General features: G+C 44.3%; 1 protein-coding gene across 1 annotated transcript in view; it reads right to left on the bottom strand.

Annotated features, from left to right (window-relative positions):
• The window catches only part of PRTG (protogenin), a 168,494-nt gene extending 153,928 nt beyond the window's left edge, over positions 1-14,566 (bottom strand). The window contains exons 1-2 of the mRNA XM_004709441.2: positions 14,530-14,566; positions 4,030-4,512 (exon numbers count right to left, since the gene is read on the bottom strand). Of these exons, the coding sequence (XP_004709498.2) occupies positions 4,030-4,512; positions 14,530-14,566 (520 nt within the window). The remainder of the gene's footprint in view (positions 1-4,029; positions 4,513-14,529) is intronic.
• Between the last annotated feature and the right edge of the window lie 847 nt (positions 14,567-15,413).

Raw genomic sequence — 15,413 nt, forward strand, 5'->3', positions numbered from 1 at the left:
TGATACACCTTTTCCTCCCTGTGAATTGCAAGAATCAAAGCAGATGTATCCAATGTCATTTCTATAACGTGCACAAAACTTCAAATCCACTTCCGCTAGCAAATAGTTATAAACCTGTTTTTTACTTCCCACGTATCTATGTTCACCTTAGATTTTAAGAATTTGACTACAAAAAAAAAGAATTTGACTAATTTGACCCTAAAATATATATTTCATATTTTAATCAGTTTGGACTACATAAGTGAAGTAATGTATTTAGTATAAAGAAGGTGCCTAGCAATTTATGAGATCACTTCATCAAGTTTTGGGTTTGCATGCTGTCTTATTAGGCCCATATATTACTTAGGATATTAATGTATTACTTAGGATAAATAATGATACCAAAAAGCCAAATTTCCTGCCACGGACTTGATTCTGATTCATAGTGAGGCTGTCAGTCTTAGAAGTCCTCGTTTTAAACTGAAAGGTCTGCTGAGGCCCTGCCTTGGTGGTGGTTGTTGTTGAATTGTTTTTTAGGTGAAAGTTTGCTCAGGAAGTTAGGGTCCCATTTAACACTCTTTATAGAAACCATCCCATAACGTTTGCTACATTTTTCACAAGGTGTGAACATTCTCATGATTTACATTCTGTTTGTCCCGTTTCCACTGATTTCGGTCCTCCTATGTGTCCATCATTTACTCCGTGTAATTGGTTACTTAAGGGAGCACGGTATTCCCAGCTGATGTTGCTTATTTGATAAGTCAGCCTGTTAGGTGCATAAAAGGTGACCTTTGGGAGTGGGTTCAGTTCCAAGTTCAAAGGGTGCTTTAGGGTCGTAGTCTCAGGAGTTCCTCCAGTCTCTATTGGTCCAGAAAGTCTGATCTTTTTCAGAATTTGAGTTTTGTTCAACCTTGTTCTCCTGGGTCTTTTATTGTGTGTGTGGTGGGAAGGGTTAGTAGTGGGACTTGGGCATCACGAAGTTCTGGCCTAAGGCTAGTGGACTCTGGTTCATGTGGGCTATTAGTTCTGAGGACTGGTTTCTGCACTGGGCCTAGAATCTTTCGGAGGTCGCAATAAAGGAATCTAAGGCACCCTGGGGGCACAGCGCTCAGCCATGAACTATGAGATCAGTGGTTCAAAGCCACCGGCTGTTCTGTAGAAGAAAGATGCAGTTTACTTCTGTGACGATGCACAGCCTTGGAAACCCCACAGTGCAATTCTGCCCTGTCCTCCAGGGCCACTGAGCGAAGACAGTGGGCTGGGTTTCAAGCCATCGGGATAGGCTGAGGATTTTCAAACCCAACACAGTGGAACTTGTGAGCACTGAAACTCAATGAACCTACCTTGCTTTCCTGGGTCACGGAAGTTGTCCTTGTCCATGATTGGTTTTAGGGGTATCTGAGGTTTCCTTCTCCGACAGGTTTCCACCGGTTCCGGCTCTTGTAGGCTTCACTCGTATTCCTCAGACCTTTTGTTGAACAGTTCTTTCATTGGCTTCTCTCTCCCCTCACTTTCTGTTTTAAGTAGCAAACAGAAGCTATACTGTAAATCTTCCCCTTGAAACCTCGTTAGATGATTTGTACTATATTTATAAAGTACATTTATATTTTAATTTATAAATTTATTTTATAATTTATAGATTTTATAATTTATAAATTTATTTTATAATTTATACTTTTAATTTATAAAAGTACATTTATAAAGTAAAGTATATTTATAAAGCTACAGTGAACCCTCGTTTATCGCGGTTAATCGGTTCTAGACCCTACCGTGATAAATGAAATTCCGCGAAGTAGGATTCCTTATTTGTAAATCAAATATTTTCGTAGTTAGAGCATAGAGGACATGAAAAAACACCCTTTAGTCACCATTACACTCGTATTACCCAATTTATTAAACGAAAAGGAAAATACAGTAAAACATTTTGGACGTTACAATTATCATTTATTATTTATTATATTATTTATGGCATCTAGTTTACAGTATTACATATTTCACATACAGTATTATTATACATAGTTCTTACAAATACTGTAATCAATAGCCTATGAAATGACTTAAGGGATGTACTCTACAGGTGGGTCGCCGTCTTTTTCCTCTGAAGGAGCGGGTGTAGACAGTGGGTGCTGTTACGCAAAACCACGATAGAGTGAAGCTGCGGAAGTCGAAGTGCGAAGTGGCGAGGGTTCACTGTATTTATAAAGCTCAAAAACCAAAACTCACTGCTGATGAGGTGATAGACTTGTGGAAACCCTTTATAACAGAGAAGAACAGCCCCTTTGGGTTTTCAGGACCATCAGTCTTTATGGGAGTAGAAAGCCTTAGCTCGCTCCCGGGCAGCAGCTGGTGCTGGCCTTGTGGTTAGCACCCCAACACGTAACCCACTATGCCGTCAGGTCTCTGATATTCTTAACATATATTTTATATTTAAACACATATACTAGCTTATAAAATACATTTACAAGGTAGATTTACTACTTCCACGTTACCGCAGACAGCAGTGTGGCTAAAATTTCTGCTCCGTAACAAGGTTTACCTTTCCTCGGGTTTCCAATAAAAATGTCCTCACTTTTCTGTAAGACTGTTCTAGCAGCTCCTCGGAGGCTAGGAAACGTCTACAGATAGTTCTTCACAATATTGTAGACTCTTACTAACGAGTTCTTCTAGTTTCTTCCCACTGCCCAGTTCCACATTTTTCTCACATCCTTAGTTTCAATTTTAGCCGAAGCTCACTTCTAGACATTAAAATCTGAATTAGTGATTTATTGATGCATAATAAAGTATCCCCAACTGCATGTCATAAAATGAATATTAACATTTTTTGAATCCTCGCAGTTTCACTGGGTTTTAGTTTTTTATGTGGGACTAGTTTTAGTTTCCTATGGTTCCTTGAGAAAAAACAAAAACAAAACAAATATAATGGCTTAAGGCAACACATACTTGTTATCTTACAATTCTGTAGTTCAAAAGTCCAAAATGAGTCACGCTAGGCTAATATGAAACTCTCGGCTGTTAGACTGTTCCTTTTTTGGACCTTCTAGGGAAAATCTGAACAACTGGACCATAGGAAGAAAAACAAGGCACCACAATTGGAGGAAGGCTTGTTAACAGCCTGTGATATGTAGCTGGCACAACCTTGCTCAATGAAAGCCAAGAGGATTTGAAACACCTGCTGATGAAGATGAAACTCTGCAGTCTTTCGTATGGCTTGCAATTCCATGTCAAGAAAACAAAAGCCCTCACAATAGACCGCCGTGGTAAACTGAGGCAAGATCAATATTGTCAAGGATTCCTTTTCAATTGGCCCCACAGTCAATGCTCATGGAAGCAACTGTCAAGAAATCAACCTGATGGCTTGCCTTGGGCAAATCTGCTGCCTGAGACCTTTTTAAAGTGTTAAATAAGAAAGGTGTCATTTCAAAGACTGACGCCCCCGCGCCTGACCAAAGCTATCATATTTTCAGTCACCTCATATGCCTGTGTAAACTGGACAACTCATAAGGAAGCCCGTAAAAGAACTGATGCATTTGAATGATGGTGTTGGAAAAGAATATTGAAAGTACCACGCACTGTTTCCTCCCAGCCCCCCTCCAAGAAAACTGTCTCATAAGGGGGATAGTCAGAATTCTGTGTAGAAGTGAAGATGTTGAGACTCGTGGACTTGAGCCATGCTGTCAGGAGGGACCAGATCCTAGAAAACGGGATCATGCTCGGTACAGGAGAGGGTCAACGGACAAGAGGAAGATTCCCCAGCGTGATGGACTGACCCAGGGCTGCAACCAGGGACTCAAACAGCACCACTGTGAAGCTGGTACAGGGCTGAGCATTGTTTGCTTCTGTTGAACATGGGGTTGCTACAAACCAGAACTGACCTAAACACGATCACTCTATTGCCTTGCTTTTTCCAGCGTCTAGAAGCCGTGTGCATTTCTTATCTTCTATCCCTTTTCTCCATCTTCTCGTATTGCATCACTCTGACTGATTTTTTCCCCCAAAGACTTTATTTTATTGGTCAGTGTGCTGTGGAAGGAGACTGGACATCAATCCTACTGCTTCTAAGCCCAGAAGAAGCGCTGTCCACAGGACAGGCACCGTGCCAGTGGGCCCACGGGGATGGGACTGCTTTGTCCGCCTCTGACTCGTAGACCCAGTCACAGCCGCAGGACTTGCAGTCCACCAATTCCTCCGGCTTCAACCAGAGGCTGGTTTCTTTCTCGGCGCTCTTGACCGAGTCACTGCCGTGAATGGTGTTCCTGCGCAAGTGAACACGGACGTCCCCTCGGAGGGTGCCTGGCTTAGAATCCGCTGGGTTGGTCTCTCCCAGCATCCCCCGGCCCGTCTTCACCACATTCAGCCCCTCCCAGACCGTGGCCACAATGGGTCCCGAGTTCAGGTCCTTCACCAGCCCTGGGAGGAAAGGGCGGTCTTTCAGGTCAACGTAGTGCTGCTTCAGGTGTTCCTCGGAGGCCTGAACGAGCTTCATGGCCACCAGACGGAAGCCCTTCTGCTCAAAGCGCTTGATGATGTTCCCCCCTAGGGATCGGGACCCACAGGTTAAGAACCACTGGTCTAAAACTGGACATCCCTTGCAGAGGGGTAGTGGGGAGGAGATGAGTCACTTAGGGTTCAGTATAGCAATAATGAAACCCACAACCTTCCTCTAGTTCTTAAACACTTTCTCCCCGCAACTACCATGACCCCAATTCTACCTTTCAAACTTGGTTAGACCAGAGGATGCACAGCAATACAGATGGGAACTGGAAACACGGGGAATCTAGGACAGATGAACCCCTCAGGACCAGCGGTGACAGTGTTGATACTGGGAGGGAAGTGGGGGTAGAAACGGGAATCAATCACAAGGATCTACATATAACCTCCTCTCTTGGGGATGGGCAACAGAAGGGTGCGTGAAGGGAGACACCGGGCAGTGTAAGATAAGATATAATAATAATTTCTAAATTATTAAGGGTTCATGAGGGAGGGGGGGGGGGGAGAGATGGGGAGGGGGGGAAAGGAAAATGAGCTAATTCCAGGAACCCAAGAGGAAAGCAAATTTTGAGAATGATGAGGGCAACAAATGTACAAGTGTGCTTTACACAACTGATGTATGTATTGTGATGAATTGTATGAGCCCCAATAAAATGAGTAAAAAAATAGAACCACTGGTCTAGAAGCTCCATTGGAATCTATTCACCGTGGGTGGCCTGCTAATATTTGAAATACTGGTGACATACCATCCAGCTTCATGGTAACACACAGACAGACGTGGTAAGAGCAAAACATTGGCAGATATTTTGCCATAATATGGAGTAACCTGTCTATTTCTGAGGGATTATCCATCGCGTCTCGGCCTTTAGGCTAAGATCAAGTGTGTTGCATCTGAGGGATTAGCCACAGAAAACCTGATGGATAACAGTGAACATGGTCAGATATAATGCCAGAAGATGAGCTCCTCAGCTGGAAAGCACTCAAAATACAGCTAGGAGAGAGCTACCTTGTCAAAGTCAAGTTAAACATAATGACATGGATGGAGTAAAGTTTTCAGGACCTTCATTTGCTGGTGGCGCCTGACTCAAAAGGAGTCTGGAACATGAAATGTATGAAATACGGATCAAGGAAAATTGGAAGTCACAACAAATGAAATAGAATACATAAAGATCAATATCCTAGCCATTAATAAGCTGAAATGGACTGGCCATTTTGAATCTTGTCGGGAGCCGGCCCTAGCAGACATTCTCAAGGTCCTTCAAACAGTGACCGGCCCTAGTGGAAAATAACTGGCAGGTAGTTATGCCTTTAAAGATATCTTAGTCACCAAAGCATCCTTGTTCTATGAGACTGTCTGTTTCTACGGAAAGATATTGAGACAGCTTGCAGTTTGTGTAACCCCTACCCCACCCCCCACCCTGCCATCTCCCCCGGAAATGTTCTTTGACTATTGTGCAGCTGTAACTGTTGTGCAGCTACATGACCGTGGTTGGTTATCCTCCTCACCCTTCACCCATTGGTTGAAATACCAAGCACTCATTGGACTACAGACATACCATATTGGGAATATGATGGATAGCTGATTGGTTAACATTCTTATGCTTCATTATAATATACATGTTGGATTGGATGTTGTGCAGTACACCTTATTAGAATATGCACCTCCCAGTTCCTCTTTATATACCCCGAACTTTGCCCAAATAAATCGAGCTTGATCAGCATTTTTCTTGCTCCACGTCTCCGTGTCTGTCTTTCCATCCAGGTTCGTCTTTCCCTCCAGGGCCCTGCTCATGCATCCCGCTGGCCGGGACGCTACAGAATCTGACAATCATATGATTACTATGCTGGGAATGACATTCAAGAGGAGTCATGTCGTATTCATTGTCCAAAAGCATATTTCAAGATCTCTTGAAGTAAAGTGCTTTCTGTGATCAGATAATACCTATAAAACTACAAAGAAGACCGGTTAATACAACTGTTATTCAAATGTACACATTAAAGCCAATGATGAAGAATTTTACAACTTCTTCAGCCTGAAATTGATCAAACATAGAATGTAAAAGCTGGAACTAAACAGAAAATGTTAGTAGCTGGAAAATATGGCCTTGATGATAGAAATTAAGTAGATATTACACGGTGGAATTTTGTGACATCAAGAATTCTTCATTGCAAATACCCTTTTCAACATGAAACATAGTGAGTGTACACATGGACCTCACCAGAGGGAATGCACAGGAATTGAATTGACTACATCTATGGGAAGAGACAATGGATAAACTTAATACTATATCAACAATTGCTCAGGTTGAATTTGAAAAAAAACCAAAAAAAAAAAACCAAGCTCACAAGAACCAAAATACAACGTTGAGTATATCCAATCTGAATTTTGAAAACCTCAAAGAACAAATTTGACACATTGAACACTAATGATAGAAGACATGACGAGACTGTGGGAGCACATCAAGAATTACACATAAAGTAAGCAAAAGGTCATTAAAAAGATTTTAAAAAGAAAGAAATGATCATAGTTGACGTTGAAGGAAACTGGAACCTATTCCTGAACATGAAGTAGCTAAAGTGAATGGAAGAAATAAGTAAAATATCTGAATAGACAATTCCAAAGGGCTTGTGGCAGTTATATAATGTCTGTCAACTTGAGCAGAGGGGTGGAGTCTAGCCTGTCAATCAGGTCATAGCCAATGATGCCTCTGCGCGGGCACTGCCTCCTGAGGATTGGGGGAACTCCTGTCTTCTTCCTCAGTGGTGGGACATACACCCTCTCTGCTTGACATTCCTACTGACACGCCACAGGGAGCCACGGTGATGACAGCCAGAGCCCTGAAGCCACGTGGAGACCCACGCAAGAGCTGAGATGCTTCCACCGCCACTGGATCCACAAGACTTTTCACCCACTGGCCTGTGATCCTCCTGTATATGGCATCATTGCATGTGTTGCCTGAGTCTGAAGAGGAATTTGTAGACTAGTAAGGGACATATGGGCTAATATCAGACTTAAGGACTTGATCTGGACTGGGCTGGGATGTCTTATTGATGCATAATTACTTCTTGATATAAAGCTCTCTCTTACATATATGTGAGTATCTCTGGATTTGTTTCTCTAGTCTACCCAGACTAACACAGGGCAGCTCAAATTGCTGAAGTATTGTAATGAAATGTAAACCTCCTGATGCATTGGAAGCACTCAGTCCACTATTCCAAGAAATTTGGAAAACAGATACTTGGCCCACTGACTAGATGAGACCCATGTTTTTGCCCTTTCCTAAGAAAGGTGACCCAACAGAATGCTGAAATTATCAAACAATATTGTTGCTATCACATGCAAAAACATTTGCTGAAGATAAGTCAACAGTTTCAGCAATACTTTGACAGGGAGCTGCCAGAACTTTAAGCTAGATTCAGAAGAGGATGTGGAATGCCAGAAAGGTGGTTACTTGGGCTTTATTGACTCTGCAAAGGCATTCAACCGTGCGGATCATAACCAACTATGGATAGCATTGGGAACTGGAATTCCAGAACATTTCATTGTGCTCATGCAGTGAGTTTTCGTTTCGCTCAGCATAAGTGGTGCAAAAGAGCAAAGTAGGGGCAGCAACATCTTTTAGCATCCACCCTCAGAAGTCACATCCCACCATTTCCACCATCTTCTATAGGCCGCAAACACTAACTCTGGTACAATGTGGGAGGAGACTGTACAAGGGTATAAATACCTGAAGGTAAAGCTAATTATGGCCATCTTGGAGAGGGACTATCACACTACCACATTACTCATATGCAATCTGTCCTCTCCACTCCGATGTCCTTTTTCTCTACCCTCTTCTGACGCACCCCATCCTCCAGTGGGCTCATGGGCGTACAGGTCAGTTTCTCCTTCCCTCATTGAGACTAGAGGCTTATGCTTTATTTAGTTCTGAAAACAGTACAGAGACAGAGGGGTCTCGGGGAGGAGATGAGCCAGTCGGGGGTGCGATGTAACAATGATGAGAAATACAACCTTCCTCTAGTTCCTAAAGGTTTCCCCTCCCGCCCCCACCCACTTTCATGATCCCAATAGTACCTTAAAAATCTGGCTAGACCAGAGGAGGTACACTGGTACAGATAGGAACCGAAAATACAGGGAATCCAGGACGGATGAGCCCTATAGGACCAGTGGTATGAGTGGCAAAACAGGGAGGGTAAAGGGAGAATGGGTAGGAAAGAGGGAACCGATTACATGGAACTGTGTGTGACCTCCTCCCTGGGGGACAGACAACCGAAAAGTGGATGAAGGGAGACGTCGGACAGGGCAAGATATGACAAAATACCCATTTATAAACTATCAAGGGCTCATGAGGGAGGGGGGAGCGGGGAGGGAGGGGAAAAACGAGGACCTAATGTCGGGGGTTTAAATGGAGAGAAAATGTTTTGAGAAACGATGTACAAATGCGCTTTACACAATTGATGTGTGTATGGATTGGGATAACAGTTGTATGAGCCCCCAATAAAATGATTTTTTTTTAAGGAAAAAAAAAGAAAACAGTACAGAGAGGTTGAATCGAGGGTCCGTAAGGAAAGAAGTCCTGAGACCAGACCTCAGAAGTAGCAAACGCCACTCTCTAAAGAGAGTCTGGCTGAAAAGAGAGAATCTTGACCCAGCACATCATTAGAGAAAGAAGATATTTTCACATGAACACGTAAAGCAACTAGAGGACTGGGCACCATGTGTAAAACGTCTTTCCAGCTCTCCTGCTTTGTTTACAATGGAAACGTAAACACCAGGCTGAATACCTGCAGCCTTCTTATCTCTGTGCACCTTCACGCTAAACAATCGTGAAACGTTGTTGACTCCTCACGCTAAACAATCATTCTTGAACTTTCACGATGGTAACCATTAATAGGTAGGGTTGCCTTGCCCAGGCCCTCTGTTTTTCCTCTGTATCTTTCGGTACACCAGATGGATGACAATTATTCCAAATACAGAATTTGTTTGGCTCCCAAAGTCTTTTCCCCCCGCCAACAGTCTTATTGGCACATAACTTATACATCAGATGATTCCGTCGGTCAGTCACATCAGGGGCTCTGTCAGTCACCACCACCTCGATCTTCGTGGCTTCCTAAAACAAGTTTCCACGCTCCCTCTCGACTCTCGCTCTTGTATAGCAGCCTACGGTAAGATTACAGGGGCTTCCACCATGCCTCCTCTGTGAATGCCCATATTTTATTGTCCTATGGCTTGTGCTCAGTTTTCCAAAGTGGGTGTTCACTAGACACTCTACAGAGTTTTGTGTTCGTGCAAACGACGGCAGTGTCTCGTGTAGTGACAACAGTTTCAAATTGGACAGCTTGAATCCTTAATAGAAACCAAAGAGACTTGGCAGGGGACTCTGTGGATCGAAAGGAAAGAATCTTCCAGTTTCTGACCAAAAGGTGGCCCTTTTAAAGACATATTTGTTAGTTGTGAGTGACAGGGGTTACAGAGCCAGCCAGGACCATTTCTAAAGTGTTAAGCTGACCTTAGGTAACAAGGTCACGAGGTCGGAAGGGGTCAGGATTGGTGGAGGGGAACTCTTTGCCTTTTGTGGAAAGCTTTTTAAAGGTTTTGACTTTCTGTCCCTCCCTCTCTTCTCTCTGGTCTCCCCCTGGCTGGTTGTTTTTTAAAAGCCACCATGGTTTGAAAACAAATTCATTGGCTGTTTTCTGACTGACCTCTCCAGCCTGGAGGCACATGAACAACCACATGCTGTGGTTCCAGCGTCTCCCCTTTTGCCAGTGTGGCTAAAACCAGTGAGATGCGCCAGAGTCTCCATGCCCACCTTGTTACCTTTAACAATTATTAAATTAAAGCACGGGTTTCCTTTCTTGACATTTTCCTCCCTTCAGCTTCTCTGTGCTTATGAATGTCTGAATCCTTATGTCTTTGAGGATCCTGAACAAGTCATTCAATCCTTTTGAAACTCCAGCTTTCTCATCAACAAAATTAGAAAGTTAGATTACACAATATATCCTTGCTGCTTATTTTGTTAGTTTATATATCCAAAAAGGCTCTGTGTTTTTTTTCATTCAAGAATTCAAGATAAGCACATTCTGTGTTCTATAATACCTACATCTTCTCTAGAAATGAAGAGCTAGGAATTAAGATGACTCTTATTCTGACAAACCATTCCCCTGAATATAATTGCACATATTTTAGAAGCTGGGGCAAAATATTTGGGGCACCTATCCCCAAGTCCTAACTTCTTTCCATCCCCAAACTACTTAATAAATGCAATACAATTGTCGAAAACATTGCACATGGTTTATTTTCAGCATATGGCTGTGTTTGGTGTCTCTGGCCCCTGATTTATATATTACTCATGTGAGTTTTACCGTAACAGGGGGTTTGAACAATGGGTTCTTATTACAAAGCCATTGTCTTTTCCCCTTGTGAACATTTGAAAGCCCATTTGGAAAGCACCTTTTAAACAGATAAAATCAGGGGTTTGCTCACATTTTCCTCATTTGACTCAGAGACATTTCCTCCCCATTAACCTTGCCCCATCAGTTTGAAAGGAAAGCAAGAAACCTCACTGCGAGTCCATTCACCTTCCCCTCCGTAAAACTCTGGACCCGACTTTTGAATTTTGTTCAGGCTTTCAGCCACAGAGATCTCGGTTCCATAAAACCACAGTTGCCTGCTGCTTTGGGGTGGCCCCATGGGAGGTCACTCCAGGGGTGGGAGTCCAAGCACGCTCCCCTGACCCCTGTCCCCACCCCCATCCCCACCCCACGGTGTTTGCCTGTTGGGAACTCGGAGCAGGCAGGCTGGCGGTTCTGGCTGCCAGATGCTCATGTAGTTCCTTCCGCCCCCATTTTAGGAGAAAATAACCAGGGGAAGAGGAAATAATTGTGTTAATGATCATGGCCCCACAAAAACCTAGTGTATATGCCGGAGAAACCGATTATGGGGAAGGGGAAGCAGAGCTCAAGAGAAGTCCCTGAGCACCTGGTTGTGAAATTTGCATTGTTTTCACGGATTCAACAGATATTTTTATGAACAAAGTTCTGTCCCAGGGGCAATGAAGACGCATGAGACACACACCGGGGTGTAGGAAGCGGATATGCAATCCAAGGGACGAGGGAGAAGAGCCCATACAGAATGGAAGTACTGTCCTGGGGCGGGGGGGACAGAGGCAGAAGAGAGTTGCGCTGATAGGAAGTCGCATTTGAGCCCCCTCTTGAAGAAAGGGTAGGATTTTCACAGACTCGCTAGGGGCCAGAGGTCAGGAAAGCTATTTCAGGATGAGGACAGAGAAAACAGCTTGGATACAATCCTAGGGAGGGAGCAAATGGTGCAAAGCAGGCAGGTGGGAATCGATGAGTAGGCCCTTCAGCAAAGAACATTTAGGTTGTAAGCCATAGTTGAGAAGAAAAATTATAATAGTTGGAGGGAGGGCAAGAAAACGATTTAAAGACAAGATTACTTTGAAATTTGGCTCAAAATTATTTTCGTTAGGAAGATCTTAGTTTATGTAGGTGACAAACCTTTTGGATGATACAAGAGCATCTTATATGCTTTAACAGTTACCTAGACACTATTATTGGGAGTAGAGTGGAGATTGGAAAAAAGAAGGTAACATTCCTACATGGGAGAATTATTTCATAAGGATTATTATGATGATAAAATTCATAGTTTAGGTTAAAAAGCTTTTTAAGAGACCTTTGCTATTATCATAAAGTTTATTGCAATTCGTATAAGAAACTTGTTGAAAGTGATTGGCTATCTACAATCAGAGGGAAGTCAGCAAAAATGATGGAGATGGGGGAAGAGACTGGAAGGTGTGTCAGAGTTAAAGGCAGCAGAAGTAATCCCTGATAAATACACAGTCCTGCAAAAGAGTTCTCGGAGCAGCTGCATGGATAGACTCACAGGCTGAAGGCGTGTGGGAGGGAGAGTGGTAATATGCCCACAAACATACGTGATTTGACAAAGGATAGTTGCTCTTGTGTTTTGACTCTTGTACTCAATTGTGTGGATCATAACAAAATGTGGGTAGCGTTACACAGAATGGGAATTCCACAACACTTAACTGTGCTCCTGTGGAATCTATACATAAATCCAGAGGCAGCCAGATGTGAACTGAACAAGAGGATGCTGCATAGTTTAAAATCAGGAAAGGTGTGCATCAGGGTTGCATCCTTTCAGAAAACTTTCAGTTTGGAGAAAATGATGTAAGAAGCTCTACTATATGAAGAATGGCAAGGCATCGGGTTAGACTCTAACCGGTAGAGAAAGGGCCATCAACAACCTGGTAGATACAGGTTGACCCCACCTTGCTTCCTGAAGAGGACTTGGAGCTCTGACCGAGGAAGAGCAAAGACAATGACCTTCGGTATGGATTACAACTCACTGTAAAGAGAACAAAGCCCGGACTTCTCGCCTCCTTGCAGATCGGAAGATCTTCGTTGGCCTCAGAATGGGAAAACGAGCCCTGATGCACACGCCAAATGATTGCTTCTTTTCACTGTGTCCTGAGCTCCCTCCCAGGCCTGGACTTTTGCGTAACAAATGTCTCTGCTAATTAACCTCCTGAATATCCTTTGGTCCAGTTGCCCACTAAGGGCAAGGTGTAAGGGTGACAGGAAACACTAGGGCGGGACATCTTTGATATTTCACCTACTTAGGGATCTGGCCACGTGGGGTCAAGCGAACTGGAAATGGAGGTCTGGGGCTCAAACTCAGCGGAGATGGGTGAAGCTGAGAACGAATCCCCTTTCCTTTATGTCAAGGAGGAAAAGAGATCGATTAAGTCATTTTTAAAATTATGCACTGTGCTAATGGCCCTTCAGGGACAGACAGGAAACTTGCAATTTCGTTATAAGAACCTTTAGAAATCTGGCCCCGGGCTCCTCCTGTAGTTGCTTTTCTCAGCCCTGCCCTGCTTGACCACTCTCTTTCAGCTCTGTAACTTTACCAGATTGTTCCTTGAGGCTGGAATGCCTGTGAGGCTTTCCTGTCTCTTCCTCAGCCAGCAAATGCATCCTTAAAGAAGATCAAATGTCACCCCCTTGAAAGCTTTCCTGTTGCCTGGAGCGCTGTTCTGGAGTGCCGTCGCTCAGCCTACGGTTGTACCGCACAGCCCACTGACCTGTGAGAAATGCAGGGCCGGCGCTGCATCCATCCCCAGCACCTACCACATGATAGCTATTTAGTAAGGAACAACGGCTGGATGAGAGGGGGAATGATGTGATACATCGACTCAAAGAAAGCTGGAACTGACAAGAAAAGTGACGTCGGCATCGTTGAGCTGCCAGCAATAGCGACTGTCAATACTTGGTGCCGTCCCAGATACTTGCCACATACGCTCTTCTTCCTAGCCAACGCGCTAGGAAACGAGGACAATTTTTTATTTTCATTCGCAGATGTAGGTTCAAGATAGAGAGTGCTTACCTGCTTAAACTTGCTTGCCTATGTTAGTAACAGTGGCAGAAACATGTGTAAGGTTGGAACCAATCCCCAACATACACACACACACACACACGCACGCGCGCACGCACTTCACACTCGAAGCGAGGGCATTGGACCCTGTGATTGATAAAATTGACTTTCAGTTTAGTCAGACTCTGAATCAGTGGCCAGAGGTGTGACTGTGACTGAAATACAATGTATGCAAATGTCAAAACAGCGACAAGGTCTTGGAAGGTGGAGAAAGGTGGATTCTGGGAGCCCATGCTTTCCCCTCTCACAGAGGAAGTGGCAGGGGCGCCACTCCCACATATCTTCTACACAATTCCTGAGAAAGCAGCATCTCGTTTCTCTCTGAAGGCTCACTTACCCGGCCTTTCCCGCAGCATGATGCTGGGAGAACGGCCATGGGGTTTGCTGGGTGACAGCCGCTAAGAGAGTCTCAGGTGAGACTTAGGAAAGTGGTTGGAACTAGGAAGCAGAGAGGCCCATCTGAGTGGTAAAGGCAACAGATGGCAGGGACAAAAAGGGTTTGGGTTGAAGAAAGGAATCAATGGACACACTGACTTCATCTTTGCCTGCTTCGGCCCCCTAGTGTTCCTAATCCAGTGAATTACTCTCACCTAGTCGGGCGCCCGTCTTTAATCCCAACACCTCCATCTCGGCTGGGCTGTAAGCACCTCTCCTTTGTCCTAACCACTTGGCATGGGGTGAGTGGTTTCAGTTGCCAACTCCTGGTGAGCCCACGTGTAGAAAGTAGATCTGCGCCAGATGCATTGTTAAATCCATCACACCTGCATTTGGTGAGGAGTCAAGTACGTAATCATTTGCACCACCCCGGAGTTCCTCGGGATTGAAGAGTGTCCCCCCCAAAAATCCACGTCCGCTCGGAACCTCTTCATGTGACATTGATTTGAAAATAGGTAAGGGTTGAGATGAAATTATATTGTACCAGGGTGGGCCCTAAATCCAATATGAGTGTCCTTTTAAATGACAGAAAGGGGCACACAGGGAAGAAAGTCTTGTGAAAACAGAGGCAGAGACTGGAGTTATGCCGGCCCATAACAGGAAATACCAAGGCACCCAAATGGAAAGAGGTAAGGCCGGCTTTTCCCCTGAAGCCTGGGGAGGGAGTGTGGCCCTGCAAACCTCTGGCCCAGAGATCTGGGAGAGAAGAACTTTATGTTCTAAGTCACCACGTTTGTGGTAATTCGTTATGGCAGTCCTAGGAAACGAATACGCTTCCCAAGCATTCTCCCCTCATTCCAGTTCTTCAAATACCAAGCTGTCAGGTTGATTTTCATAAATCACAGCTCTGGTCCCACAACTTCAGCAACCGCCACCCTTCTCTTGTTTCCCCTTTCCCAGCATTCTTGGTCCTTCCTGTTCTGGTCCCGAATTCGGTCCTCTTACTCCCTGTTGATGTACGTGGAAATCGAATGACTGGCTACTCTTCTGCCCTGCCTCCCCCTCCCTCTTCTCACACGTGGGCTCCTGCTTCTGTTTC

Source organism: Echinops telfairi, unplaced genomic scaffold, assembly GCF_000313985.2.
Source record: "Echinops telfairi isolate 266 unplaced genomic scaffold, ASM31398v2 ScPeMD7_8;HRSCAF=38, whole genome shotgun sequence".
Taxonomy (NCBI): Eukaryota; Metazoa; Chordata; class Mammalia; order Afrosoricida; family Tenrecidae; genus Echinops; species Echinops telfairi.